This window comes from Scylla paramamosain, chromosome 38, assembly GCF_035594125.1.
Source record: "Scylla paramamosain isolate STU-SP2022 chromosome 38, ASM3559412v1, whole genome shotgun sequence".
NCBI lineage: Eukaryota > Metazoa > Arthropoda > Malacostraca > Decapoda > Portunidae > Scylla > Scylla paramamosain.
Window position 1 is genome coordinate 3960616 of NC_087188.1, and position 27368 is coordinate 3987983.

At 43.9% G+C, this 27368-nt stretch overlaps 1 protein-coding gene across 2 annotated transcripts; it reads right to left on the bottom strand.

Moving 5' to 3' along the window:
* Nucleotides 1-1047: 1047 nt before the first annotated feature.
* On the bottom strand, nt 1048-9180 carry LOC135091610 (uncharacterized). Of its 2 annotated transcripts, XM_063989370.1 has the most exons (6): nt 7160-9180; nt 6964-7059; nt 6801-6884; nt 6524-6687; nt 3439-3518; nt 1048-1600 (listed from the first exon to the last, which is right to left on the bottom strand). In XM_063989370.1, the coding sequence occupies exons 1-5, from the start codon at nt 7341-7343 to the stop codon at nt 3480-3482; spliced, it is 567 nt and encodes a 188-aa protein (XP_063845440.1). In that variant the 5' UTR covers nt 7344-9180; the 3' UTR covers nt 1048-1600; nt 3439-3479. The 2 variants fall into 2 exon arrangements, with proteins under 2 accessions (XP_063845440.1, XP_063845441.1); XM_063989371.1 differs by lacking the exon at nt 3439-3518.
* Between the last annotated feature and the right edge of the window lie 18188 nt (nt 9181-27368).

Genomic DNA, 27368 nt, shown 5'->3' on the forward strand with positions numbered 1-27368 from the left:
TAATTTTATTCACCACAAACAAGTTATCTTCTGCTCTTCTGCCCACACAAAACCCATTCTGTTCATCACCTAACACTCCTGCTCTCTCAATCCACTTACACAATCTCTCATTTAACACTGCACTGAAAACTTTACCTACTGTGTTCACTAATCCAATCGGCCTGTAATTTTTCAACTAATTTTTACTCTTGTATCCTCCTTTATGCAGCAGAGTCACCCTGCATTCATTCCACATTCTCGGCACTCACTCCTCCCACATCTGGTTAAATAACTCAGTCACTCTATCAATCACAACTTCCCCTCCATTTTTGTACATCTCATAAGATATTTCATCTGGCCCTGCTGCCTTCCCATTTTTCTGCCTATTCACACATTTCTCCACTCCCTCCCTGCTGATTCTTTCATTCAACTCCTCTGCATCCTTCCTCTTCAGTGTCATACACCCTTCTCTCACATCACCTACCTCACCTACACCTCCAATCTCTTCCCAGAACTCTTTTATTGCCTTTCTCATTTCTTCCCTATCTGTCACCACTGTTCCATTCACCTTCAGAGTTTCCACATTCTCACTGCCAGGCATTCCCTCACCCCTCTGGAATCTATACCATTCCCGGCCACCTTCAACACCTTTCTCTCTTAGGGACTGAATCATACTTCACTCACACCTAAGTTTAGCATTCATTAGTTTTCACTTTGTCACTTCCTGCTGACTCACATACACTCCCACTGTAGTGGGAGCATTTCTGCTTTTGATCTTGATGGTACAGGTGGTCTACTGCGTCGATGTGTTGTCTCCTACACTCGAAGCATAAAAGGTTTGCTCACACTCTTATGTTGTGAAATATATCAGTTACCACCAGACTGTCACACATATCACAAGCTTTTTTGTCCTGGAAATTATCATCCATGGCAAGTTCATCAACTATTTATCTATACTACTGCATACAAGCTACAAGCTGTACGATATGCCATAGAACATGGTAACATAACTGAGAGTAGTGATGATTCTGCAGATGAAAGTTTAGAGCTTTTACATGAATCCAGCAGTGACGAGTAAAATTTCTTTTATTGTTATATCTTTACATTCATATTTTTTTAAATTTTAAAATAATTTTTTGAAAATAAAACCACCCATGGACAATGAAAGATGTATAGTACATTTACTAATCACCAACCAGCTTGTCATCACCATACAAACAAAATTGGACAAGTGATTAATGTAAACAAGACATGCCACCAGTATGAGGGGGATGCACTGCTTCACTGTGTGTATTTACATATGGTAGTTTTATTTACAAAGCTGTACTTGTATTTGTATTGAGTGCTCCAGCAAATTTGTGATGAGTGCTGAGACAATAGATAGTTATATGAAAAGGTTAGATAAATTCATGGATAACGATGATAGATGGTCAAATATAAGTTTACAGGAGCTGCCTTGTGTAGGTCAACCAGCCTCTTGAAGACTTTTTGCTCCTTGTGTTTTTATTCTCCATGGTCAGGTATATGGTGAATGTGTTCTTGTACGAGAATGACTTTTATTTTTCTTAGAAATTTCTTTCCAATATTAGGGTGTGTCTTCCAAGATGCAGTGTCTTGTAAGCTGTAAAATATGGTACAAATATAAATTGTTTGGTGTCAAGCCTATTGGGACTTAAAGACTACCCAAAGAACAATAAACCAGATGTGATATATTTAAAGGAAACTAAACTAAAAGAGGAAATAAAAGTGAGATTTGCAAATGAAGGTTATAGCATAGAGAGAGGACAGAAAAGGAAAAGGAGGAAGGGGAGTGATGATATTGGTAAAAGAGGATATTGTTGTTGAGGAAGTGGAATATGGTGATGTAATGGTGGAAACTTTAAGTGGAATATGGTGATGTAATGGTGGAAACTTTAAGTGTTGTTATTAAGATAAAAGGAAGCAAAAAAAGTTGTCAAGTACATACCACCAAAAACTAATGCATGGGAGACCAACAGATATAAAACTATGCAACTAGAAACAAGCAATAACAAAGAGGAAATGATAAGCAAAATTAAAGTGCTTTTAGTAGGCGACTTCAACACTAAAAGGGAGGAGATGGAAGTGAAAGAAAATGTCGTGTCATGGAGCGAAGAATTTATGCAAATCATGAGGGTGAATACAATGAGACAATGGGTGAATGAACCTACAAGATGCAGAGAAAAACCATCATAGTTGGACTAAGTGTTTGCAAACCCCCCAGAAAATAGGCCAAGTATACACTGAGTCCACTGGGAAGAAGTGATCATGTGACAATAGAAATAGTACTACAAGAGGAAAAAAATGTTACACAGGGATAAACAATTTACAAATGGGAGACAGAACTATGCTAAAGGAAACTTTGCAGAGCTTGATCATTTTTATGGAAGAAATTAACTAGAAAGAGCTAGTTGAAGGTAAAGTAGTGCAAGAAAAACATGAGGTATTTTTGAGAAAGTATGGAGAGGAGGTGCAACAGGTTCTGCCAAGTTATAAAGCAAAAATTGGAAAAGATGAATGGTATAATGCCAGGTATGTAGAAACAAAAAAAGAAAAAAGACAGGGCATGGAGAAAAATTATATAAGAAAAAATAACACAAATATAAAGAGCTGGAAGTTAGAAAAGCTATGGAACCAGATCAAGTAGATGGATGGATACTAAAAGAATGCAAAGAACAAATGGAGGAACCCATATGGGATATAATTAACAGCTTGTTGAAGGAAGGAAAAGTGCCAAGGGAATGGAAAAGAGTTACCTTAGTCTCAATATATAAAGGGGGAAATAAAATGGAACCATAAAATTACAGACCAGTGTCACTAACAATTATTGTAAGCAAGCTTTGTGAAATAGTAATAGATAAAGATAGTAATAGTTTGCTCCAATATGTGGGAGGTTGTCCAAAGAATATAGTAAGCCTCATAGGTGTGTGTCCTTTGCCCTAGCTGTGCCTCCTTTAGCATGTTGTTTGCAATTTTTTCTGAGCATATTGAAGTTTATTTGGCATTTTTTATATTCCCTTCTTGGTCAGTGGGTTAAACTGAGTGGCAATCTCAGAGGTTTGATAGCTGTGGAGGACCAGTAGGTGCCTGGATTCATCGTGTTTATGCCCACAATAGGCTAGAGGGAGCTAGTCTAGGAAAAGCTGCCTCAAGTATTTACTTAGTTGTATTGTACAGGGCACAAACCAAAGTTAATTTGTGAAAGCGCTTGTCGTCAAAATGTGACAACGTACGTTTTCGCATACGAGTGGTACAAATTTGTCCTTTCACATTCCTGATATTATAGCAATCCACCATCCCACATGCGACATTATTAAGTGTTTCCCTATACTGCTGATGCAATATATTTTGCTGAAGGTGAGTTGGAATGCCTTTACCTCGAGATACTTGCTTGTCATCTTCCAACAGCAGCGAATACATCTTTGGCTTTAATATAATCACCTCTTTGATGAGCGTGGATCCGGTTTCAGATTTCAGCAACCCTAGTTGACCCTTCCGCTCCCCATTAAAACACGGGTGATCTGAAGCAAAGTTACTGGTGTTGAGAAAATTTGCCATGGGTCCATGTTTCAGTTCATCATTTAAGTTTGTAGGTATGTGCAGACTGAAAATGAAACTGTCAGTATCTTCATAAGCTAATTTAGCTCTCTCCCCATAATTAGCTTTGATGACACGATACCAAAAGTTGTACATGTACTTCTTTGCCACTTCTAAAATATGGTATCCCAAGTAATTTGGCTGCCTGATTTTAATCGTATTCTTACTGTTGACACATATGACTCGGTCCTCGCCTAATTGGTGGACCCTTTTAAAGGATGGATTTCTTGCATACTTCAGGAAAGACTTTCTTTTTGTCACTAATTTCTGTTGGAGGCCATACTTCACTTCAGATAACATGGATCTACCATAAACTGCGTTTGACATCAGTTTGCAAATGCGATTTTTAATGGCGCACGTCTCATTTTTACGCTGAGCGACGTTCCTTTCTATGAAAGGTTTCAGGTATGGAGCCTGTCTGAAGCTATATATAGCATGAACACATTGTATTTCCAGTCCAAGTGAGAGTAAAAGTTGCAGCAATTCCAGACTGATGAGATGATCTTTCAGTCCCTTATGACTGGCCACGAGTTTACGATTTTTCCTCCCCAGCTTACGACCCTCAGCTTCTAAGTCTTTTACTGTACGGCGAGATGTCATCTTCTGTAATAGTCATGTGTGCAAGGCACAGAGGGAACTCGTCTGTGATCCGAGCCACGTCGGGGGAAACGTCACAGCTGTCCAAATGCAGCCAGTAACTGACGTCACCATCTGTCGCATGATTCTGGATGCCAACTTCAAAAAAATCATCCATCTCTGACTGAGAAAGTTTTTTGATGTCACCCATAGGCAGGGGGGAACACATAACGCTTGCATATAATGAATTATAGTCCAGATAGAACACATAGGTGCCGGGTCCACCGTCGGGTTCGTGGCTTGACTGCAGGTGTGGCCTGACGCAAGTTACAAAGCCTCCTCGTACATTTCTTTTGATCAGGTGATACATGTTAGGGTCGTAAGGTGGATCAAGTTGAACGCCTGTCGACTTTAAAAAAGCGTCATAAGCATAAGAAGACAGTGACACGTAATGTGCCACGTCCAGCCCGTAAAATTCATGCAGGTATGATCTATATTTGAGATATGTGTCAGCTAATAATCCCACATCAATCTCACAATACAGTCTTATGTAATCGCCTAAAGTGTGGCAGGATGTCATACTCCACACGCTTTGAACGTGTTCATATTCTCCAGGTGACAGAGCCTTCCCCTTGAGCGTGTCATAAAATGCCTCGCGAGGTGGCAATTGTCGATCTTCTAAGCGGCCAAGGTCGGTGATGTACTCATAACAAAGAAACTGTTTTTGAGTGCAAATTACACGCCTTACATCCTCGGGGAGGTAATTCACCATTTCCTGGGCGTAACGCGTGCTATAACCCACATGCACGTGACTCTGAGCGAGATGACCGAGGCCGGAATTCATAATGGAAAGCGTGTCCTGAAACTGCAATTCCTTAATCCTTACTTTCAATAAATGTGATTCTGACTTGGCAAGTATGTCCACGTGCGACTCTGGCAAGTGAAGGTCTTTTATGATTAAGGAGACGTCAAAGCTCATATTATGTGCCAGAGTGATGAGATATTTCCTCATGTCATGACACTGGAGGTTGCATCGCGCGCACAATGCCCCCTTGTAATTATTTTGTGGTAATGAGTGGTCGTGATGTTTATGAGGTGGGGTTTTCACATTAAAGGGTTGATGGCAGAGCTCGCAGTGACGCTGACGTTTGAAGTGGTCTTCATCCTCCGCAGACATGATAATTAGATAGCTAACTACACTTTCCTTGATGATTCGCCAAGCTTCGGATAGGCTATCAATGAAATTATTCACGGGATCTTCACCGAAATAACTTCTCTTTTCCACGACATCTCCATGCCTATTGATGATGAGATACGAGTATCCAATTGGGTCATGTTCAGCTATCACACTCCTATTCTCCTTAGGTTTTATCATAGTTTCAAAATCAAAAAATGCTAAGTAGGCAGGCTGATAGGTGTAGGCAAAATTTTTTAATTTTACTTTTTCGCCGTCACCTGGAAAGAGAAGAGTTTGAGTGAAGTCGCAGTGACACTCGTGATCGCTCAAACTGACAGACTTGGGAACTGAGCTGAAACATATTTTGCAAAACTGATGACCCTCTGGGGTGGGGCAGCTTCTCGTGAATTTCCGGTGCAGCTTCTCCACGTCTTTAATGAGCGTCATATGTCTTCCGCCTAGTAAAAGGAGTGAGACTACAGTTTTATACTTCCGTGAGCCTTTTCTTGATAATGTTAAATAGTATATCTCACCGCTTTTGGTCAGTGTATAAACATCCAGAGACAGGCGATTTAACCTTTCTAACTGACTCAAGTTCTCCCAAGTCACTGGACTGTCTACTTTTCCGCGCGTGACGTATTTCTCTCCGCCATGCCGTCTCCGTAATATTTTTGGAATTCTTTTCCAAGGTACACCTCGAGCATGAAGTCTGAAAGCCGCCAAACACTGAATAACACAGGATGAATGTCGGCCATCAGGATTGAAAATTTTATTCCCACCTCGTACGCCTCTAGGATAAGCAACATAATCTCCTATGCCACTACATGCGACGTGTAAGCAATAGTTGATGAAAAAATTCTGTACTCTTGAAATGATAAAACCAGATCCTTCAGTCTCGCTGGTAAGGCTTTCCAGCCGACTGTTCAGCTGATGGATCCATAAATCAACAAGGTCAGGCACATCTTGATAGGTGATCAGTCGTGCTCTAAAAGCAATATGAATGACTCGATGTTCATCCTCGCCTAAGGTAGAGAATTTCACTAGTAACAGAGAAATGTGTGAAAATATTTTCAGGGTGGGGGGGAATGGCGAGCCGTGTGACGTGAAATATGATCTAATTTCCCGTATAAAGAACTCCCTGCATTCGGTAAGTAGACCGAGTGGATCTCTGCTTACATGATCAGGTATGTCATATTGATGTCTGGTGAAGCTCCTCATAAAATTTTCCCTCGAGTCAATTAACCGCGGTTCTTCCGGCATCCCGCACTCGTCAAGGTCTGCATCCGCCGACTCTCCCGCCATCCTGCACTCATCGTGGTCTGCCTCCGCTTGTGGCGTGTCTGGGAAGAAAAAAATAGAAGTAGCAGCGGCAGTTTATTATTATTATTATTATTATTATTATTATTATTATTATTATTATTATTATTATTATCATTATTGAATTGATATTTACCTTGTGTAGGTAGTGAAGGACTTGAAGTCTCGGAAGAATTGAATACGTTCCCCGATAATCCACTCAGTCCAGGCCGTGGCAAGTCTTAAAAAAAAAAATATTAGTAGTGGCGGCGGCACCGTATTTATTGGTTTATTATTTGTAGTATTTTTTTTTTTCTCACCTCTTCCCCCGCCTCCGCGTGGGATGCTGCCTTGTGACGTCCGCCGACGTGTGCCTTCTACGCCGCCGTTCTGCTCAATCTCAATCGAGTGTGAGCCTGTACAGGAAGATGTGCTCAGAGCTCAAACTTGTAAAGATTGACAGTCATTTCATCTTTATTATTATACATTCCCGCCAAAATAAGTAATAATGCTTACCAGAAGAAGCAGGATTGCCAACTTCGCAGGTGTGTTCTGGTGGTGGATGTGGAAACAGAAGTCCACACCGCTCGCATAAATCACACTGGTCTTCCACACATGAGGGGCAGGATGGATTAGTGCGCCATCTCCCACACACTTCACATAAAAGCCGCGCCTCTGCTGTTCCACAGTGAACACCCATTTTCTTTTCTTTTTTTTTCTATAACATTGTCAACACTTTTGTCCCGGCCGCCATGCCGCGCGGGGAAACACTGAAGCTTCCCGCTCAGATGGTCGCGAGACGCGTGACTTGTCTCGGAAGTAGGCAACACCTGCCTATTTCATTATCCTCCACTCCACCCATTATCCCACCTTGATCGATTCTCTTCAAAACTTTACATCCGAGACGCAAAGTTAACGTGGTCTTATATGTAACACGCAAGTAACACTGTTTTCCCCATCTTCAAACTGAATAGGTTTGCCTCTTTGATTAGCAATTTTGATGGCCACACTCTCTATAGTTGATACAGAAAGTGGTTTATACGTAATTGAATTCGCACCTTTACTGGTGCTGTCGCCAGGGAATGGTATGACGTCTAATATATTAACTAGCTGGTTACCAAATCGCGTGGGGGAAATGATGTCGGTATAAACGTACATATAATCCGTCCCTGCATCAGCTCGCGGTACGTATTGAGCGAATAATTTTATGGGTGATGAGGAAGCTTCGCTCGCGCTGGAAGATGAAATGACATCGCCAGATCTTTGAAAGTAGACGGTGTAGCGAAAATTTGGATTGAAACCCAGAATGCGAGCTATATGCGATGCAAATTTTATACTTATATCACTGTAAATACGATCGTCATTAGGAGGGACAATCGCGTTATTCACAACGACCCGCTCCAAGTCGTGGTCATAATAAATGATATCCGAGTAAGGGAAATAGATCTTAAAGGAGTCATTCATGATTGCTTGAAGTTCTCTCACTATCTGTCCATTAATCGCCTTAGTTATGGCCGGTATGTTCTTATCGGTAAAATTGGAGATGATATTCCTTTCCGGTAGATAGGTATACATATTATATTCATACATATCAAAGTCTGACTGCTTAACCCGACCATAGAACGATATACTGGAATTTGGATCCCCTTCCGTAATGCAGTAGAAATATTTAGGGAATAAAATATTACACAGGCCGACTTCATAATCCCTGCCGGTGTCTAAATGAATGGGTAAGATTCTGTTTTCAAATTCTGTTGTTGTGTTTTTGGGAAATGACCTACCACCTGCAAGAGAAGATAGGTATACGTATATATCATCACTATCTCTCAATGACATATTTTTTAAACCCTGTCAACTAACAGACTGACTTTAAACTTTACTTTTTCATGACATATATACGTCGACAGACTGGAGATTATAGCGGTACAGCGTGGATAGTCGCGACGACCTTGACTATAGGGGAATGTACTGAGATATCGGAGGGAACACGTGCCGGCTATAATAATAATAATAGTAATAATAATAATAATAATAATAATAATAATGATAATAATAATAATAATAATAATAAGGCGACCATCCGGCATAAGTATTACGTCAGCCATGCCGCTGGTGGTCGGAGAAAGTGGAAGAGGCAACTGCCCCGCTCCGGCTATCCACGGACGCCTCGTCCAGGTAAAAGGATGACAGGTAACGGGATCACGTGGGGCGGCCGCGACGACCTTGACCATAGGGGGGAATGTACTGAGATGTCGGAGGGTACAGACCGTCCAGGACCCGTGACCGCCCATTCTATAGCCCTCAACTTTCAGTGAAAGTGCGAGGCAGCCGCCGCCCGCTCCGGCCATCCACAGACGCTTCCTCCAGGTAAAAAGGATGGGCAGGTAACGGGACCTCGTGGGGCAGTCGCGACGACCTTGACCATATGGGGGTGTACTGAGATGGCGGAGGGAACACGTGAGTGAAAGGGCGACTTCCATGGCAGCGCCGTCAGAGTCCCCTAACCACGCGTGTGTGGTGGGCGGCTTCCACGTCTGGCCGCCAGTCCCCCCCCACCCTCCCCCCCCTTTCACTCAATTATTTTCCACCCACCATCATTGATTCATTTAGTCATTCCATCGTCGCCGAAGGATAAGGACGCACGCCCCCCACCTCTCCGTCAGTGTCGCCATCACCGTCCCGCTCCCCCCCTTCCCCCCCTCCCCCCCTGGTGTTGCCGTCGTGAATCACCCCCCTCCCCTTCCCAAGCCTGGGTCTCCATCCTGAAATGAACTGCCACTGAAGTCTACGGAAAATTGCTGCCAGTTTTCCCATTTGCAGCTTGATCAGGTCCCCACTCGCAATATGGCATGCCATCAGAGTCGCTCTTCCCCCCCTCCCCTCTCCCATCCCCCAACACCCTATTTGCAGCCAGGGTCTCCATCCTGAAATGGATCGCCACTCCGGGTAATTGCCAGGGGGGTCGACGATCCTTATATGGCAAGCCATGACGGCCCCCCATGAAATGGGGGCCGTCATGGCTTGCCATATAAGGATGGGCGACCCCCATGGCAATTTCCCAACTACTTGCTGCAAGGGAGGCTGGCGCCTGGCTCTCTGTGGCAGCCGCCACTTGACTCCTGCTGAACAAGGGTATGCACCTATGGAAGGTGAGGCACTGGCGGTTGCATACTGCTTCCACAAGGCCCGCCTTTTCCTTCTAGGCTGTCCCAATCTCCTCCTGGTGACTGATCACCGTCCTCTGGTGGGCCTGTTGGGTGACAAAGCTCTCACGGATGTCGCCAACCCAAGGCTGTTCAGGTTGAAGGAGCAGACGCTGCAATTCAAGTTCACGATCCGCTACCTCCCGGGAAAGAAGAATTGCGCGGCCGACTTTCTGTCTAGGTATCCATCCATGAAGGCAGCCCCTGGTGCCCTGGAGGAGGAACAGGATGAGGAGCTGTCAGCGGCCATGGCCATCGCCACTGTTGCAGCGCTGGAACTTCAGGACAGCCTCACCCTCGACGAGGACGTGGTGCTGCAGGCATCAAGAAACGATCCCATGTACCAACTGCTGCTGGCCAGGGTGTTGGCTGGTGACTGGCACCCACAGAAGTCCCAGAAGCTGGTGTGCTTGTGCCCCTTCTACAGCATTAGGGAGAGGCTGGGTGTGTCGTGAGGCCTGGTGACGTACACTTTCCACAGCAACCATCCTCGCCTGTCTATGCAGACAGGCTCACGGGTTGGCTGGAGGTGTCTCACCTGCCTGATGGCACAGAATCAGGCAGAATTAAGGATGTGCTGCGTCACCACTTCTCGAAATGGGGTGCCCCAGAGCAGCTCTCCATGGACGGAGGTACCAATCTAGGAAGTGAGAAGATGAAAAGTTTCCTCCAGAAGTGGAGGGTAGGAGTTCGGGTGTCCTCGGCGCACTTCCCACAGTCAAACGGAAGGGCAGAGGTGGCCGTGAAGTCCGCCAAGAGGATACTACGGGGAAACATTGGAGCTGATGGCAGTCTCAACAACGATAAGATCTCTCTTCAACACACCTCTACGGGACATCAATAGGTCACCGGCTCAGCTGGCAACGAGCTGCCAGCTACGGGATGGAGTACCATCAGTGAAACGGAAGCTTGAGGTGGACAATTTTGGGGGGAGGACGCTGCGGCAGCGGGAACGTCAGATGGCGGACCACCACGACAGTGGTGGCTGACAGGAACGTCACACGCTCCCGAGTGCCTCTTGCGCCTGGTGACAGGGTTCTCGTCCAGGACCACCAACACGGCAGGAGATGGAACAGAGCAGGTATCGTCATAGAAGCAAGGGACCACAGGCAGTATCTTGTCAGACTCGACGGTAGTGGCCGCATCTCCCTCAGAACGCGGCAACATCTGAGGCTGGCACCAGAAGTGCCTCAAGCCTCCGACACTGAAGACCTGGCACCACCGACTCCACTACCTCCACTATCCCCTCCCTCCCCAGCGCCCCAAATGGATGGTGAAGGCAGGCGCGCCAGGCGGCCCCCGAGGTGGCTGAAGGGCTATGTGCAGTAAAGGACAGAAGGAGTACAAGCAGTGCTATCAAATGTTGGGTTATTGTCATTTATTTATGTTTTCTTTTGTTTCTTTGCTGTTCCCATGTTATTTGTTTACTTCACTTAAGAACACTGTCACTGCATTAGCCAGGGTTCTTAGCTTATGGGGGGGGGAGTTGTAGGATGCCGACCTCTGGCATCTTGGGAGCAACGCGGGAAATCTTGCTTTCCCCAGCTTGGCGCCACTCAGTCTTCTGGGTAGTCGCCTAGCTGTGAGGACGTGTCGGACCTGTACCTTAGTTGACTCACCAGTAAAGACATAAAGACGGTCCCTGTGTTTCTCAAGCACCCTTTAGAAGGTAAGGCCACTAACTCATATACAACTCTATCCAATTCGCACCCCCCAGACTGTAAGGATATAACCCTATTTTGTACCAACCCTCCTCCTTACATCAGTGCATCCACTATGCTTGTTCATGTCCAACCAACTGGCTAACAAAGGGATCAAACCACACTCCCCCCTGTGCTGCACACCTCTCTCCTGGTGGAAGAAAGTCACATGACAAAGGAGGAGGAGGCTACAAGAGAAGAGACAAGGGGGAGGGGTGACATACACACCCCACCCCCATGCTAGCTTGCACAATAGGAATGGTTATCTTTTAAAAATAACTGTGGTCAAACTATAGGGACTGGATATAATCTGATTACTTGATAGGTAAGACGAATTGTTCAACTAAATAATATGTGGAGCTCAATATGAAAGAAAAACTGGAAGCAGGGGAAATTAAATGAGGAAGGGGAGAGACTGTAGACTGAGAGTTTTACATTAAACTCTGTGTGGAGCAGTCAGGCAGTCATCACACATCGGGCATCTGCATCTTTCATTTCCACCCCCCCTCTCTCTCTCTCTCTCTCTCTCTCTCTCTCTCTCTCTCTCTCTCTCTCTCTCTCTCTCTCTCTCTCTCTCTCTCTCTCTCTCTCTCTCTCTCTCTCTCTCTCTCTCTCATCTCCTTCCTTCCTCTCATTATTCTCATCTTTTATTTCTCTGCTATTTATGCAGTACATAACAATATATATATATATATATATATATATATATATATATATATATATATATATATATATATATATATATATATATATATATATATATATATATATATATATATATATATATATATAAATACTCACACCTCTGTACTACAGAGGGGAACATCAGTCTGATGAAACCGACTGTCCACAGGTACCAGCAGAGTGAATCCACAGTTTTTTCATACGATTATGTTCCAAAGGCACCGATGAAATGCTAAAATCTACATTATATTCACAATAACTCTAAAATGCTTATTTATTGCTTATATTAAAAAGAAAAATCAATACAGATACTCACTGATGATAGATGAGATGAATAAAGATGATGAAGCAGTTGTGCAGCAAAATATGACAAACATATTATATATATATATATATATATATATATATATATATATATATATATATATATATATATATATATATATATATATATATATATATATATATATATATATATATATATATATATATATATATATATATATTATACAGAGAGAGAGAGAGAGAGAGAGAGAGAGAGAGAGAGAGAGAGAGAGAGAGAGAGAGATGAATTGTGTCTGTGTGATGGCCATATATATATATATATATATATATATATATATATATATATATATATATATATATATATATATATATATATATATATATATATATATATATATATATATATATATATATATATATATATATATATATATATATATATATATATATATATATATATATATATATATATATATATATATATATATATATATATATATATATATATATTATAAGTATGTAAAAAACATTTACCTGCAACTTGTCATGGGACAAAATAGCAATTAGGAAAAGTCAAAGAAAAAAAAAAGGGAAAAGATACCATTCAAATAATAATAATCCCATGAAATAAATGTTATAGTCTAAAGAAACAGTCGTAAATATAAAAATTTACTTCTTTTCTTTGATATGTTAACAAAATTTTGAGTATACTTTTGGAATCAGTAAAACTTTAGTACAAGAAAATCAAATGAAATTGTAAGCTACAAACGTTAAATTAGTTGTTGATATTTGGAGATGGTATGGAGTAATATCCCTTGGTTTATAAGGCAACTGGAAAATAACCATATTTCCAGGTTCTTCTGGGCTAATCACATGAAAAATCTCTATCACAAAACATTTTAAGTTAAAAGAAAATTTGCCAGAACTGATAATATTGTGTATTTTGATATAAATTGTTTGGTAATATTTAGATCCAAAAATATTAATAGACAGTGTTAGAATCCAGGAGTGCATGACACCATTAGCAAAAATGTTCAAAAATAATTTATGAATGTAGAAGAAGGGGTCTAAACTATTAAGGATATTGCAAAATTATGGCTTATTGTCACCGCTCCAACCTGTTTGAAACCCTCACCGTGTCAGTGTTGATATTCACTCACTGCATCAGCCCAAGAGGGACTGGCCCCCTCATGTGTTGCAAGACATGTTCATGACTAAATTGTCGAAGTACCCCCACGTTCAGGCTATTCATGTTTATTGTAATGGTTCGGTCAATGGCAGCAGGTCCGGATGTGGGCTGTTCATCCACAACTACATTTATGCCAATCACCACACTGACACTGAGGTGTACAAGCGGTTCCCTGCACACAATAATATTATATATTTAGTCATGTTCTTCACTAGGGCAGAACTGTATGCTGTTCTGGAGGCGCTCCATATTGTGGCGCCTCTCTGTAAGGATGTATTCTTCTTTGTCGACAGTCAGGCTGCACTGTATGCTCTTCAGTCTACCTCCCCCATGGACATGTCTAGTTAATAAATGTCTTGATCTCATCCACGCCCTAGGTGCTGGTGCCATGGTCCACTTCACCTGGATATCCTCTCATGTGGATATCCCGCTTAATGAAGAGGCAGACCGCCTGGCTCAATGTGCCCTTCAGGACAACACAGTGGACCCTGGCGCTGAGTACACTCTGGGCTATTTTAAGAGTTGCATTAAGGACTTTGCACATAGTAGCTTCTAGACAGGGTGGAATCAAAAGCTTTTCATCTCATCAACTCCTCTCCTCTAACTGACTGTCTTCAGTCTCTCATCGCCGCAATGTTGCATCTCTAGCTGTCTTCTACCGCTATTTTCATGCTAACTGCTCTTCTGATCTTGCTAACTGCATGCCTCCCCTCCTCCTGCAGCCTCGCTGCACAAGACTTTCTTCTTTCTCTCACCCCTATTCTGTCCACCTCTCTAACACAAGAGTTAACCAGTATTCTCAGTCATTCATCCCTTTCTCTGGTAAACTCTGGAACTCCTTGCCTGCTTCTGTATTTCCACCTTTCTATGACTTGAATTCCTTCAAGAGGGAGGTTTCAAGACACTTATCCTTCAATTTTTGACTACTGCTTTGGACCCTTTTATGGGACTGGCATTTCAGTGGGCTTTTTTTTTTTTTTATTGGATTTTTGTTACCCTTGGCCAGTGTCCTTCCTACATGAAAAAAAAAAAAAAAACAAGCATTAGTGATCAGTTGGAACTTTGTTGCCATAGGAAAAGTGGCAGTAGTCTTCACTATGTATGTGTCTCCCAGAGCTGTGCTTACACCTATGGGAGACACACTGCATCATATGATAAGGTGGCAATGAGGCTCAGATTAGGCTATAAATACTTTTGGGAAGTCAGTGTTTCTCCTGGTGTATGCTGTGTGTTGTGTGCTGCACCCAGGAGACACACTTTGCGTCATTATGTCATGGAATGTACCCTCATTGCTAACTTTAGGCTGCAAGGTCGACATGACTTGCATACTCTCATTGACCATTTCTTAGACTCAGCCACTCTCAGGGCTATACTCAAGGAGTATCCTACGTTTGCTCCCAGACTGTAGGATATTTATGCAATAAGGTGTGCAATATCTGTATTTATTTATTTACTTATATTCTTGTAATGTATTCTATATTTTTATATTTTTGATACTCTAACCTTAAGTCTTTGCCCAGTGGGTGGGTTGCAAGGTCCATCCTCCTCCTTTGTTGTATTTCATTATTAATGCAACAATAAATGTATCAATCAATCAATCATGTCTTATCATTAGGTGGAGGTCTAGTTCTGGGGAGGGGGAAGGGATTAAGGCAGCCACTATAATCATAAGCCTGGACGCAAGATTTCGGCATCAGAGCCTAATTGAGATTGTTGTCCACAGGTACGCTCATCAGGATTGTTTAATGGTGGTTCATATGAAAATAACTATTTTTGTATCCATATGTATTAATTATTTGTGTGAGAGCCTAACTGATATCGTTGTCCACAAAGAGAAGAAGGATGTAAAATTCCCTTTGCCAGTTATTTGTTTATTTATTTATTTTATTTATTTTTATTTATTTATTTATTTATTTATTTTATTTATTTATTTATTTATTTATTTTTTTTTGAGGGATGGGGAAACAAAATTTAGAATGTAAACAGATTAGGGTAAATTGTCCTTGATGAGGTAGTAGCTAAATACCAGTGATATACACACAATTGAATGTAACACTTTGTTAAGATGTTTTCTATCAGAAATCAAGGTAAACCCCTGAGGCACCAATTATTTGTTATAACATATTCATTTGAATTATTATTATTATTATGAACTGATTAGTTACCATAGTCTCTGTTATCAGAGGTACCACAACTAATTTCTAAAAATATCATTGTGAATCAGGAGAGAAAAATAATTTGAAACACTTATTTGTTACTTATAAACTAACTCCAATAAAACTCAATTTGGTTGTCATGGAGTTTTCCAGTGCCTTATAGACCTCTGGACAAAATGCTACTGCATAAAGCAAGGTCAAAATTATTTGGCAGAAACTGACTGGTGGCAGCTAATCTAGTATTTTTATGTATATTAACAACAGCTAAAATCAAACCTAAATTGAACAATGAACTAAATCAAAGCAAAACTATTTAAATACCTTATTAGGGTCGAAAGTGGATTCAGAAGCCAGCAGCAGTAATGTCTGTTTATTGGTGAGAGCCACTACAAACGTTTCTCCTACAGAGAGGGCGGAACGGCACTAACTCCTCTCGCCAGCGCTGATGCCCACGGTGCTTGGGGAAAACATATCGTATTCTGATTGAAATCCCTACACTCTCCCCCCAATTACACGAAATGGTGTAATGACAAATTTGCTAACTGAAAATGTGATGAAAGAAATCGTGTCCTTTTGATGTATACGAGTGCATTAGCTCGCCTTGCCCAGGGAGTTTACAACATAATCATCAAGATGCCTTGGGGCACACCGGTTGTGTGACGGTCTTGGCAAGACGGCACGGGTTGCTGTAATCACTGGGGCATCGTCTCCAGGCTGCCCCTGCTGCGTCTCCTGCGGCTCGGTGGTGAGTGGCTGGAGGTGTTGCCTGTTATGTATGGTAGCTCTGCCGCTGCCATCTGTTCGTAGCAAGTACTGCCTGGGTGCAGACAGCTCCAACATGGTTCCTGAGCGGTCCCAGCGCCCGTTAGCTGGGTTTTGCATGCATACACGCTGTCTGGGTTCCAGGGGGCCTAAGGTGTGGGCTCGCATATCATGCCATCGTGAGGAGCACGCCGCCGTGCTGATCATGGTGCGTTCCCTGTCTCGCAGAGTTCTTCCCCAATGGTCATTGATGAGGTAGCGAGAGCTTTCCGCTGGTACAGCGTCACGAAACTGCATGCCGGTCAGCAGCTGGGCGGGAGAGGCGCCAGAATCGTGGAGGGGTGTGTTGAGGTATTGCAGGAGCGCCCGGGCTATGCCATCTGTGTCTATAGAGCCCCCGTGGGTGACATTGCCGTGCAACAACCTCTTGGCCAACTTGACGGCTGCCTCTTCACGTCTGTTAGACTGGGCGTAGTGGGAGGATGAGATTCTCAGATTGACACACCAGTCGCTGAAGAATCGCTGGGCCTCGTGGCTGGTGAGATTCGTGCCTCCATCACATGACAGCTCCATGGGGATGCCAAAACGTGTGAACCACCGTTGAAAGGATGTGATGAGGCGGGTACTGGTAGCTTCACCTGGTATGTGTTCCACTTCAAACCAGCCCGTCAGCCTGTCAGTGTATGTGATGTAGGTGTGGCCTTCTAGTTGGAATAAGTCGGTTGCTACCTGCTGGAAAGGGAACTGGGTGGGAGGGCTGTTCAGGAGTGGCTCGGCAGGCTGAGAGGGTGTGTTTGCCTCGCACACCTGGCATTGGCGTCATTTCTACTCAACCTCTGCGTCGATGCCAGGCCAGTACACCGACTGTCTAGCTCTGCGTAGCATGGAATCCCTTCCCTGGTGGCCAGTGTGGAGATTGCTGAGCACAGTGCGCCTCAGGTTGGATGGGATAACAAGGCGTGGGAACCGCTCATCATTGGTGTACAGCATGACGTCCCCTTGGCACGACAGGTGGCACCTCATCTTGAAGTAAGGCCAGAGTGCCTCATGCTCGCCCTCCTCCTGTTCTGCTGAACCATTGTTGGCGACACATTCACGTAGAACCTGGTATTCCTCATCCCGGCGAGCATCCTCTTCTACCTGCTGCATGTCTACCATGTGACCCACCTCGTCTTCTGTTGCTTCTGCAGCAGCGGCGGTCATGGCTGCACATATAGCTTCGTCATCTACTTCATCGAAATCTTCCGGGGCGCTTGTGAGGGCTGGGTAGCGTGAGAGGGCGTCTACAGCACAGTTGGTTTTGCCTTTGATGTATTTGATACAGAAGCTGTACATAAGAGTTCTTTCCTTCAGGTGGAGGATGTGGGGGTTGTTGATGTCTTTGAGTTCTTTGTTGCCGAAGATTTTCGTTAGCGCTTTGTGGTCTGTGATGAAGGTCAGGTTTCTGCAGCCTAGGAGGAATAAACGGGCTTTCCTGAGGCACCATGCAATTGCGAGTGCTTCTCCCTCCAGAGTGCTGTAGTTTTTTTTCCTCCGCTGTCAGGTGTCGGCTGCCGCAGAGGACTAGTTTCCATCCGGTTGTACAGCACGCAGGGGGCCTCCAGGGAGATGCATTGGCAATATTGTTGCATGACTAGGAATCCTATGCCTTGGTGGCTGTAGTCTGTTAACACGGCGGTGGGGGAAGAGGTGTCGTAGTACCTGAAACCCTCAGCTGCCAGATTCTCGATTGTCTTCTTGGCTGACGTAAAGATTGCCTCCAGCATGTCGTCCCAGTACACCGTCTTTCTGGAGGGCTTCTTCAGGAGCTCTCTGAAGGGCTCCATGATGAGGGCTACTGCTAGAAACGGGACCACCTGGTTTACAAGGCCAAACCACGAACGTATATCGGTGAGGGATGGGTTGGGGAGCATTGAAAAGTCTGTGATGGTTTTGATCAGGTCATGGCTAGGCTTGTACTCCTCCCAGCCAAGGAGGTACCCAGCAAAGGTGATGTTCCTCCTGCAGAAGCTGAATTTGTCAGGCTGAAGAGTTATGCCATTGTCGAGGCACCATTGAAGAAAGTCGTAAGTGTGCCAGAAAGCCTCTGACACACTGTCATTATGCAGGAGTGTGTCATCGACGCACTTCAGCTTCCTGGGAATGTTGACGATGTCATCATCGAACCGTTTTGTGAAGGCATCTTGCACAGAGCAGTGCCCCATGGGAGTCCTGCAGTAGTGGAACCGCCCCCAAAGGTGTGATGAAGGTAGTCAGCCTGTGACTTTCACCGTTGAGTGGTACTTGATGGTAGCCAGAGTAGGTGTCAGCCATGGTCTTGAATGTGTGCTTGGGAACGCTCATGATGAGGTTAAAAGGAGGACGGGTGTGATGGGTTTCACATAGACAGGCTTGATTGAGCTTCTGAAAGTCCACAGTTCGATGTGGCTTTCCATTCTTCTTGGGTACAACTACCATGCGAGTGCACCATTCTGTCACCTCCCCAGCAGGAACAGCCTCTATGATGCTCTTGGCGATGTCGTTGTCGAGCCGACGTTGCACCTCATCATAGAAGTGGTGGAGAACTGTAGCGAGGACATGTACGGCGTGCGGGTGTGTGCCTAGCTGGAGGTGGATATGGTGGGGCAGCCCATGCATCTCAAGAAGGAGACTGCATTCTGTGGAGAATACTGTGCACCCGAACTGTTGCAGGAACCATTTTCTCCAGGCGCTCCACGTTTTCCTCCGCCAGCTCGAAAGGGGGGGAGTAGCGGGGCGGGTGGGAGCCTGTGGTGCTTCTGGTGTTGTGACGGTGCTAACTTGTGCTGTGGGCCTGTAGAAGTTGTGTGGCACTAGCTCCAGAGCCTTACAGGCTTCGAGGGACAGATAGAGGCGCTGCACTCCCACTGCTATATGCACAAATGCTGAAGTGGTGGCAGGCCTGGCGGTCACCACACAGTGCAGGCTGCCCAGAAGTTTCACTCCACCGCCAGCGACGTAGCTGATAGTCCTCGTTGGGGGCTGGAGCTGCCATGACGAGAGTCCCAAATCTTTCAGCAGGTAACAGCCCACGATGCACACCTAAGCCCCTGTATCCGCTATCGCCATAGTACTGCACTCTGTCTTGTGGTGAGGGTGGGAGACACTGACAGACAGACCTGCCACTTCATCCACGCTCCCTACCATTACAGCATTGGACAAAAGGGTGTTCTCCCCGCTCGGTTTGAGGGAGCGGCACAGACGTTACTGCTGCAGGAACTGTCTCCATAGTTCCGGCAATGCCTCTAGGTGTGGCCCGGGTTCTGCCTGCCTCGGGTGACACACTGCCCGGCGTGGCATTGGTGGCTTGCCGCAGCGATTTCCGTTTCCAAGGTGTGGGAATGGGCAGGAGGGGGCGGAGCTTGATCGGTGTTTGGTCGTGCGTCCGCCACAGGTTCAACATTTGCCGCAGGGCGGTCGCCTGCCACCCTGTCCGTGGCCTCGATTATTTTGCACTGATTTACCACATCACTGACTGATATGAGACGTGAGAAACACCGCAACACTTCCGCTTTCATACTGCGGTTGCTTGGGCCCATTACTACTTATCTACTTAGCACGTACTCCATGAGGGGCTTATCGCTCTCAGGGCACTGAAAACTGCACTCTGCCACCAAGGCACGGTACCTAGACACGTACGCATCAACATTGTCCCCGGGCGTCTGGGAGTAACGAAAGAAATCGGACCATGCTCCCACTCACGACGCGGCCTGATAACGACACTTCGCACCTCATCTATTGCTGCCGACGTTGGGAGCTGGTGGAAATCCTGCCGGAGGAAGCGTGCGTTGATCCTCTGCTGTAGGTCGCTGCTGCATAGGAACCTCACGTATGAAGAAGCCAGGGGTGGAGCCCAGCCACTGATGACTCCGTAGTCTTCCACGCTCACTGCCCACGCTTCGAAAACGGCAGGTGACATGCCCTGAGTCACCGTGCCTGGCCCAGACAGGGATTGCGGTGAGTGCTGTAGCTTCGTCAGCCTCCACCTGCTCGGTGCCAGCGCCGAGGAGCTCTGAGCCATGCCCCATGGCATATGTTGCTAGACGGGTGCTGTTGGGGTGAAGGGTGTGGTGAAGAGTGGCTGTGGAGGTGTCTGGACTGCTGTGCGTGGGACCCTCAGGTGGCGTCCAGCCAGCAAGTTGGTTATCACCTCTTCCAAGGGCTCTTTCCCCGCGGAAAGCGGTGCTCTGCTACTTCCTGGCACCTTGTCCCAGTTGATACGACACTGTGCCACGTTGCCATGTTAGGGTCGGAAGTGGAGTCAGAAGCCAGCAACAGTAATGTCCGTTTATTGATGAGAGCCACTACAAACATTTATCCTAGAGAGAGGGTGGAACATCACTAACTCCCCTCGCCGGCGCTGATACCCACGGTGCTTGGGGAAAACATATTGATTGATTGATTGAAACCCCTACATACCTACTTTAAAATAAATACCCCGAAATTCATTTAAAACAAAAGTTAACATCAAACATCAACCTTAACTCCACTAAACTACTAAGTGCTACTTGGTATTAAGGACCTCACTTTAATAGATTCAAGAAGCAGCGAACAAAATCTGGAGCAGCCAACTCAATTTAAAAGTTCTGCACAGTATGGATGAGCTATGGTAACACTGGACACGAGCCGCTTGTTGCAGGCAGTCCATTTGTTTACATCAGTGTTACATGTGTAGCTCATTGTTCCATGGTTTTTGCCTTCCCCCTTTTTTTTTGTTGTGCTTGAATGATCATAATTTTCTATAACCATGCTGTCTGGAGGGAAAGTAGAAAAGACACCCAGTGCAATGCATTCTCTCTCTCTCTCTCTCTCTCTCTCTCTCTCTCTCTCTCTCTCTCTCTCTCTCTGTGTGTGTGTGTGTGTGTGTGTGTGTGTGTGTGTGTGTGTGTTAACTTATCTAAGAGAGAGAGAGAGAGAGAGAGAGAGAGAGAGAGAGAGAGAGAGAGAGAGAGAGAGAGAGAGAGAGAGAGAGAGAGAGAGAGAGAGAGCGCTGCGCCACCGGCCACTGTCAAGGTCACTGGCCATCACACAGCCACATTTCATCTCTCTCTCACTCTTTTTCCTCATATATGTTCGTTATATCAAGCTGCACAGCTACTCCATCATCTTCATTCATCTCATCCATCATCAATGAGTACCTGTACTGATTTTTCTTAATGACAGAGAAAATGGATAAGCACATTATGGGTAGCATCAATATATATATATATATATATATATATATATATATATATATATATATATATATATATATATATATATATATATATATATATATAATTCACGAGTGCCTTCAAAACATAACCCCATGGAAAACTGCGGGGTTCACTGTACTGTATTTATTTCTCACTTTCATAATATAATTATGTCCCTGGGTCAGACTGCTCTTCTGGTATCGACCCTAAGTGTCTTGATACCCCCTCAACTTTTTCTTCATTAACTTCTGCAACATTTGCGGTCTTAGATCTAATTTTCAATCGGTAGAACACCACATTTTCTCTACTAAAACTCATCTTCTTCTCCTCACTAAAACACAGGTGTCTAAGTCAACTGACAGTAGCCCCTTTTCTGTTCCCTACTACTTTTTTATCCTCATTTTTAATCCAAAGCTGGATGTTGCATTTGTGTGTGCAACAACTTAACCTACTCTCAGGCCCTCGCTCTTGAATGTTCCGAGTTATCCACCATCTGGCTATGATTACAGAGTCACTTTCAATCTAAATTTATCTGTGTTGTATACCTCTCACTAATTCCTCTGACTATAAAAAAAAAATTCACTGACTACATAACTTCCAAAGTGGAGCACATTCTGACTCTCTTCCCTTTTGCAGATATCTCCATTCTTGGAGACTTCAATGATCATCATCAGCTTTGGCTTTCCTCTCCCTTCACTGACCATCTTGATGAACTAGCCTTCAACTTTGCTATCCTCCACGACTTAGAGCAATTGGTGCAATACCCTACTCGTATTCCTGACTGTCTTGGAGATACGCCCAACATTCTTGACTTTTTCGTAACCTTTAATCCTTCTGCTTATGCTGTCACCCTCTCTTCTCCATTAGATACTTCTGATCACAATCTCATATCTGTATCTTGTCCTATCACTCCAGTCCCTCCTGAGGATTCCCCTAGGCGGAGATGCCTCTGGCATTTTGCATCTGCTAGTTTGGGGGACCTGAGGAGGTATTTTACTGATTTTCCTTGGAACGACTACTGCTTCCATGTCATAGACCCATCCCTGTGTGACAAGCACATAATAGAGGTAATAGTGTCTGGCATAGAGGCGTACATTCCTCACTCTTTTTTTCGACCTAAACCTTCCAAACCTTGGTTTAACATAGCCTGTTTTTGTACTGTATGTGATAGAGAGGTGGCCCATAAAAATTACTTGAGCCTTCCATCACTAGAATCTCATGGGCTTCATATTTCTACCAGAACCATGCCAAGACTGTTCCCCAACTAGCCAAAAACTCCTTTTTGAATAGAAATTGTTAAAATCTTTCAAGATCTAACTCCCCTCGTGACTTCTGGCATCTAGCCAAAAATCTCCAATAATTTGTTTCTCCTTCTTTCCCTCCTTTATTTCAATCAGATGGCACCACTATCACATCTATCTCTAAAGCTGAAATCTTTGCTCAAGCCTTTGTTAAAAACCTATCTTGGATGATCCAGGGCTTGTTCCTCCCTCTCCTCCAACCTCTGACTACTTCATGCTGCCTGATAAAATTCTTCGCAATGAGGCTTTTCTTGACCTCGCTGGCCTAAACCTGTGGAAGGCTTATGGACATGATGGGGTCCCTCCTATTGTTCTCCAAAACTGTACCTCTGTGCTCGCACCTTGCCAATTAGAGACGTCGCAGTGAGCGTTTTGATACCAGATAGCGCCAGAATTTTAAATTCTCGCCGGAAAATAAATACTTTTTGGGGCAAGGTTTTACAAGCTTACAAAGGTGTATCATTGCACAGTAATGCGTCTGAATTTTAAGTCAATTAATTTCGTGATAACTGACAGCATATGACATTGCTTGAGCCTCTATTCATAATTTCAGATGATATTCTTAAAAGAGCCTATAAGTGTATCAAGGCAGGCAATCTGTAATTTTCTACTGACCTGAATGGAAGTATACTAATATATACTTGCATTTTCATGTACTAAACAACAGGAAAATCCATTTAATGTAAAGAAAATATAATGTTGTATCAGAGACTTTATTTTTGCGGTACGATCACTATCCTCGGGTACTTGGGCAGCGAGCAAACCAAAACACAGGACCACGCTTACTCGACTACCCTGCACAATGGATACATCACCGCCACAATCATGGATTACAGCGGAATTAAGAAATTTCCTGAAAGAACGAGCTATACCCTATTCTGGATATAGTAAAGCAAAGTAAAGGCCTTTGTATCGGCAGAACTGAGAGGCTATTGTTTACACTCTACAGTCTACACTCCTTCCTAACGGCGCGCGGCGCTTTCTTTAACTGAAGAATCATGATCAAGATAAGTACGTCGTACGTCCGCCAGCGGTGCCGTTCTTTTTTTTATTTCACTGATTACTTTCATATACAGGATGTGTCAGTGATATCTGATATTTTTCAACATTCCCAGATAAAATGCACAAGCCGAAATCAACATCCTTTTATTTCTACTGTTCATACTTACTTAAAAAAAAAAATCATTACCTATTTTTAGTTTTATCTTAAAATTCAATTAACAAAGCCTTATCATACACCAGTAAGTATGAATATTAATATTAAGGGTTATGTTTTTAATTTTAAATACACTTGTGCAGCAATTCATGCTGTATTTTTCCTGCACATCGATTTCAAATTTACCTAAGATACCCCTTTGCCCCAGGAAATCGGAGACAATTAAAAATGCTGGCGCTGATAGGTATCTACCAGCCTCACTGCGACGTCTCTAATTCAAACTCTTTCAACACTGTCAACATCTACCTTTCCTTCTTGCTTGAAGTTTCCCTACATTCAGCCTGTTCTTTAAAAGGATGACTGTTCTAATCCCTCAAACTACCATCCTATTGCTTTAATTCCCATTCTATCTAAAGTTTTTGAATCTATCCTCAACAGGAAGATTCTTAAACGTCTATCACTTCACAACCTTCTATCTGATCGCCAGTATGGGTTCCGTCAAGGCCGTTCTACTGGTGATCTGGCTTTCCTTACTGAGTCTTGATCATTCTCTTTTAGAGATTTTGGTGAAACTTTTGCTGTTGCCTTAGATATATCAAAACCTTTTGATACAGTCTGGCACAAAGCTTTGATTTCCAAACTACCCTCCTAAAGCTTTTATCCTTCTCTATGTAACTTCATCTCAAGCTTCCATTCTAATGGCTCTATTGCTGCTGTGGTAGACGGTCACTGTTCTCTTAAATCTATTAACAGTGCTGTTTCTCAGGATTCTGTCCTGTCACCCACTCTCTTCCTATTATTTATGAATGATTTTCTAAACCAAACTTCTTGTCCTATCTACTCCTACGGCAATGATACCACCCTGCACTTTTCCACGTCTTTTCATAATGTCCAATCCTTCAGGAAGTAAACATTTCACGCAGAGAAGCCACAGAAAACCTGACTTCTGATCTTTCTAAAATTTCTGATTGGGACAGAGCAAACTTGGTATTGTTCATTATCTCAAAAACTCAGTTCTTCCATCTATCAACTCAACACAGCCTTCCAGATAACTATCTTCTTTTCTTCAGTGACATTCAACTGTACCCCTCTTCTACACTGAAAATCCTTGGTCTGTCCTTCTCTTATAATCTAAATTGGAAACTTCACACCTCATCTCTAGCTAAAACAGCTTCTATGAAGTTAGGTGTTCTGAGATGTCTCTGCCAGTTTTTCTTACCTCCCATCTGCTAACTGTACAAGGTTCTTATCCGTCCATGTATGGAGTATGCTTCACATGTCTGAAAGGGTTTCTCTAATACCGCTCTTTTGGACAGGGTGGAATCAAAGGATTTTTGTCTTATCAATTCCTCTCCTCTAACTGACTGTCTTCAGCCTCTTTCTCATTGCTGTAATGTTGCATCTTTAGTCATCTAGTGCCGCTATTTTCATGGTAACTGCTCTTCTGACTTTGCTAGCTGCATGCTTTCCCCCTTCCTGCAGCCCTACTGCACAAGACTTTCTTATTTCTCTCACCCCTATTCTGTCCACCTCTCTAATGCAAGAGTTAACCAGTATTCTCAATCATTCATCCCTTTCTCTGGTAATCTCTGAAACTCCTTGCCTGTTTTTGTATTTCCACCTTCCTATGCCTTGAATTCCTTCAGGAGGGAGGTTTCAAGACATTTACCCTTCAATTTTTGAGTACCACTACGGACCCTGTTTGAGGACCAGCATCTCAGTTTTTTTTTTTTTCCTCATTGTATTTTTGTTGTCCTTGGCCAGTGTCCTTCATAAAAAAAAAAAAAGAAAATCATATTAGCCTCATCTAACATAACCTAATTCTTAGTGTCTGTACATAGGGACAATCAACTTCATTCGACTGACATTCCCTCTTTTAGTCTGCAGTATCAAGGAATGAGTGTTATTATTATTATTATTATTATTATTATTTTTATTATTATTATTATTACTATTAATATGTACATACTATATTTATAATTGGAACATTATATTTTATTCTATTATATTTTCTATTATTTCTACTTATTATTATTATTATTATTATTATTATTACGATTATCATTATTACTATATACAGTAAAATCCCTCTTATCCGGCATCAACGGCACCGCCGACATGCCGGATACCAGAAGTTGCCGGATTTAGAGTGAGCTCCTTCTAGCACTACAGCAGGTGAAGGAAACTCAGGAGGTGTTGTTTGTAGGTCCTTAATCCGTAAAGCAACACAGGAGAGGAGAAATACAAGGGTGGTATAATCCTGCGTCTAACTGGAGTACAGGTCTCGCTGCTACTGCTGAAGTCGGCGGCGTGTCCTGAGGGGAACACGGCTGAGTTGCCACATACTAATAAGTACCCTACTCTAGCTAACATTAGTAGGTATACCCGTACATAATATCAAATATATACACCTCCCTCCTCCCTCCACGCTCGTAGTCTCATTCTCGAGCGGACGGTCTGCTTTGAAGCTTCTTGGAGCGACGCAACTCTGCAGGTGGTCCATCACTAGGGGCTTCACACTGAGGAGGATCGTCGGTATTGCGGACTGGGCGCAAGAAGCGGCGGTTGCGCCAGTACACACGACCACTGGGGACACGCACTTCGTAGGTCCTGGCTTTGCCACGCTCATGACAACGCCGACCTTGTCCCAGCGGTGGGTCTTCGGGTCCTGTAGCCTGACTTGCTGTCCGACCTGCAGCTTGGGAAGTTCGCGTGCCTGGTTGTCATACTGGACTGCAACATTTTCAGTATGGGTAGCCGCACGATGATCGCAATCCTCAGCTTTGGACTGCCACTCCATGGAGAAAGAGTCGGGGTGGGCAGGAACGCAGGACCGGAGAGGGTGGCCGTAGAGCACCTGAGCTGGGGAACGGCCGGTGAAGTTGGGAGTGTTCCGAAGTTCCAGCAAACCTCAGTCGAACTCCTCGCAATCTATGTCACCTGAGGGAGCCACCTTGTGGATGAGGTGCTTGATGGATTTCACAGCGGCCTCAGCATGACCATTAGCTTGCGGGTAGTGAGGTAATGTGACGATATGTTGCACACCCCATCGCTCTGCGAAGCTCCGGAATTCCTG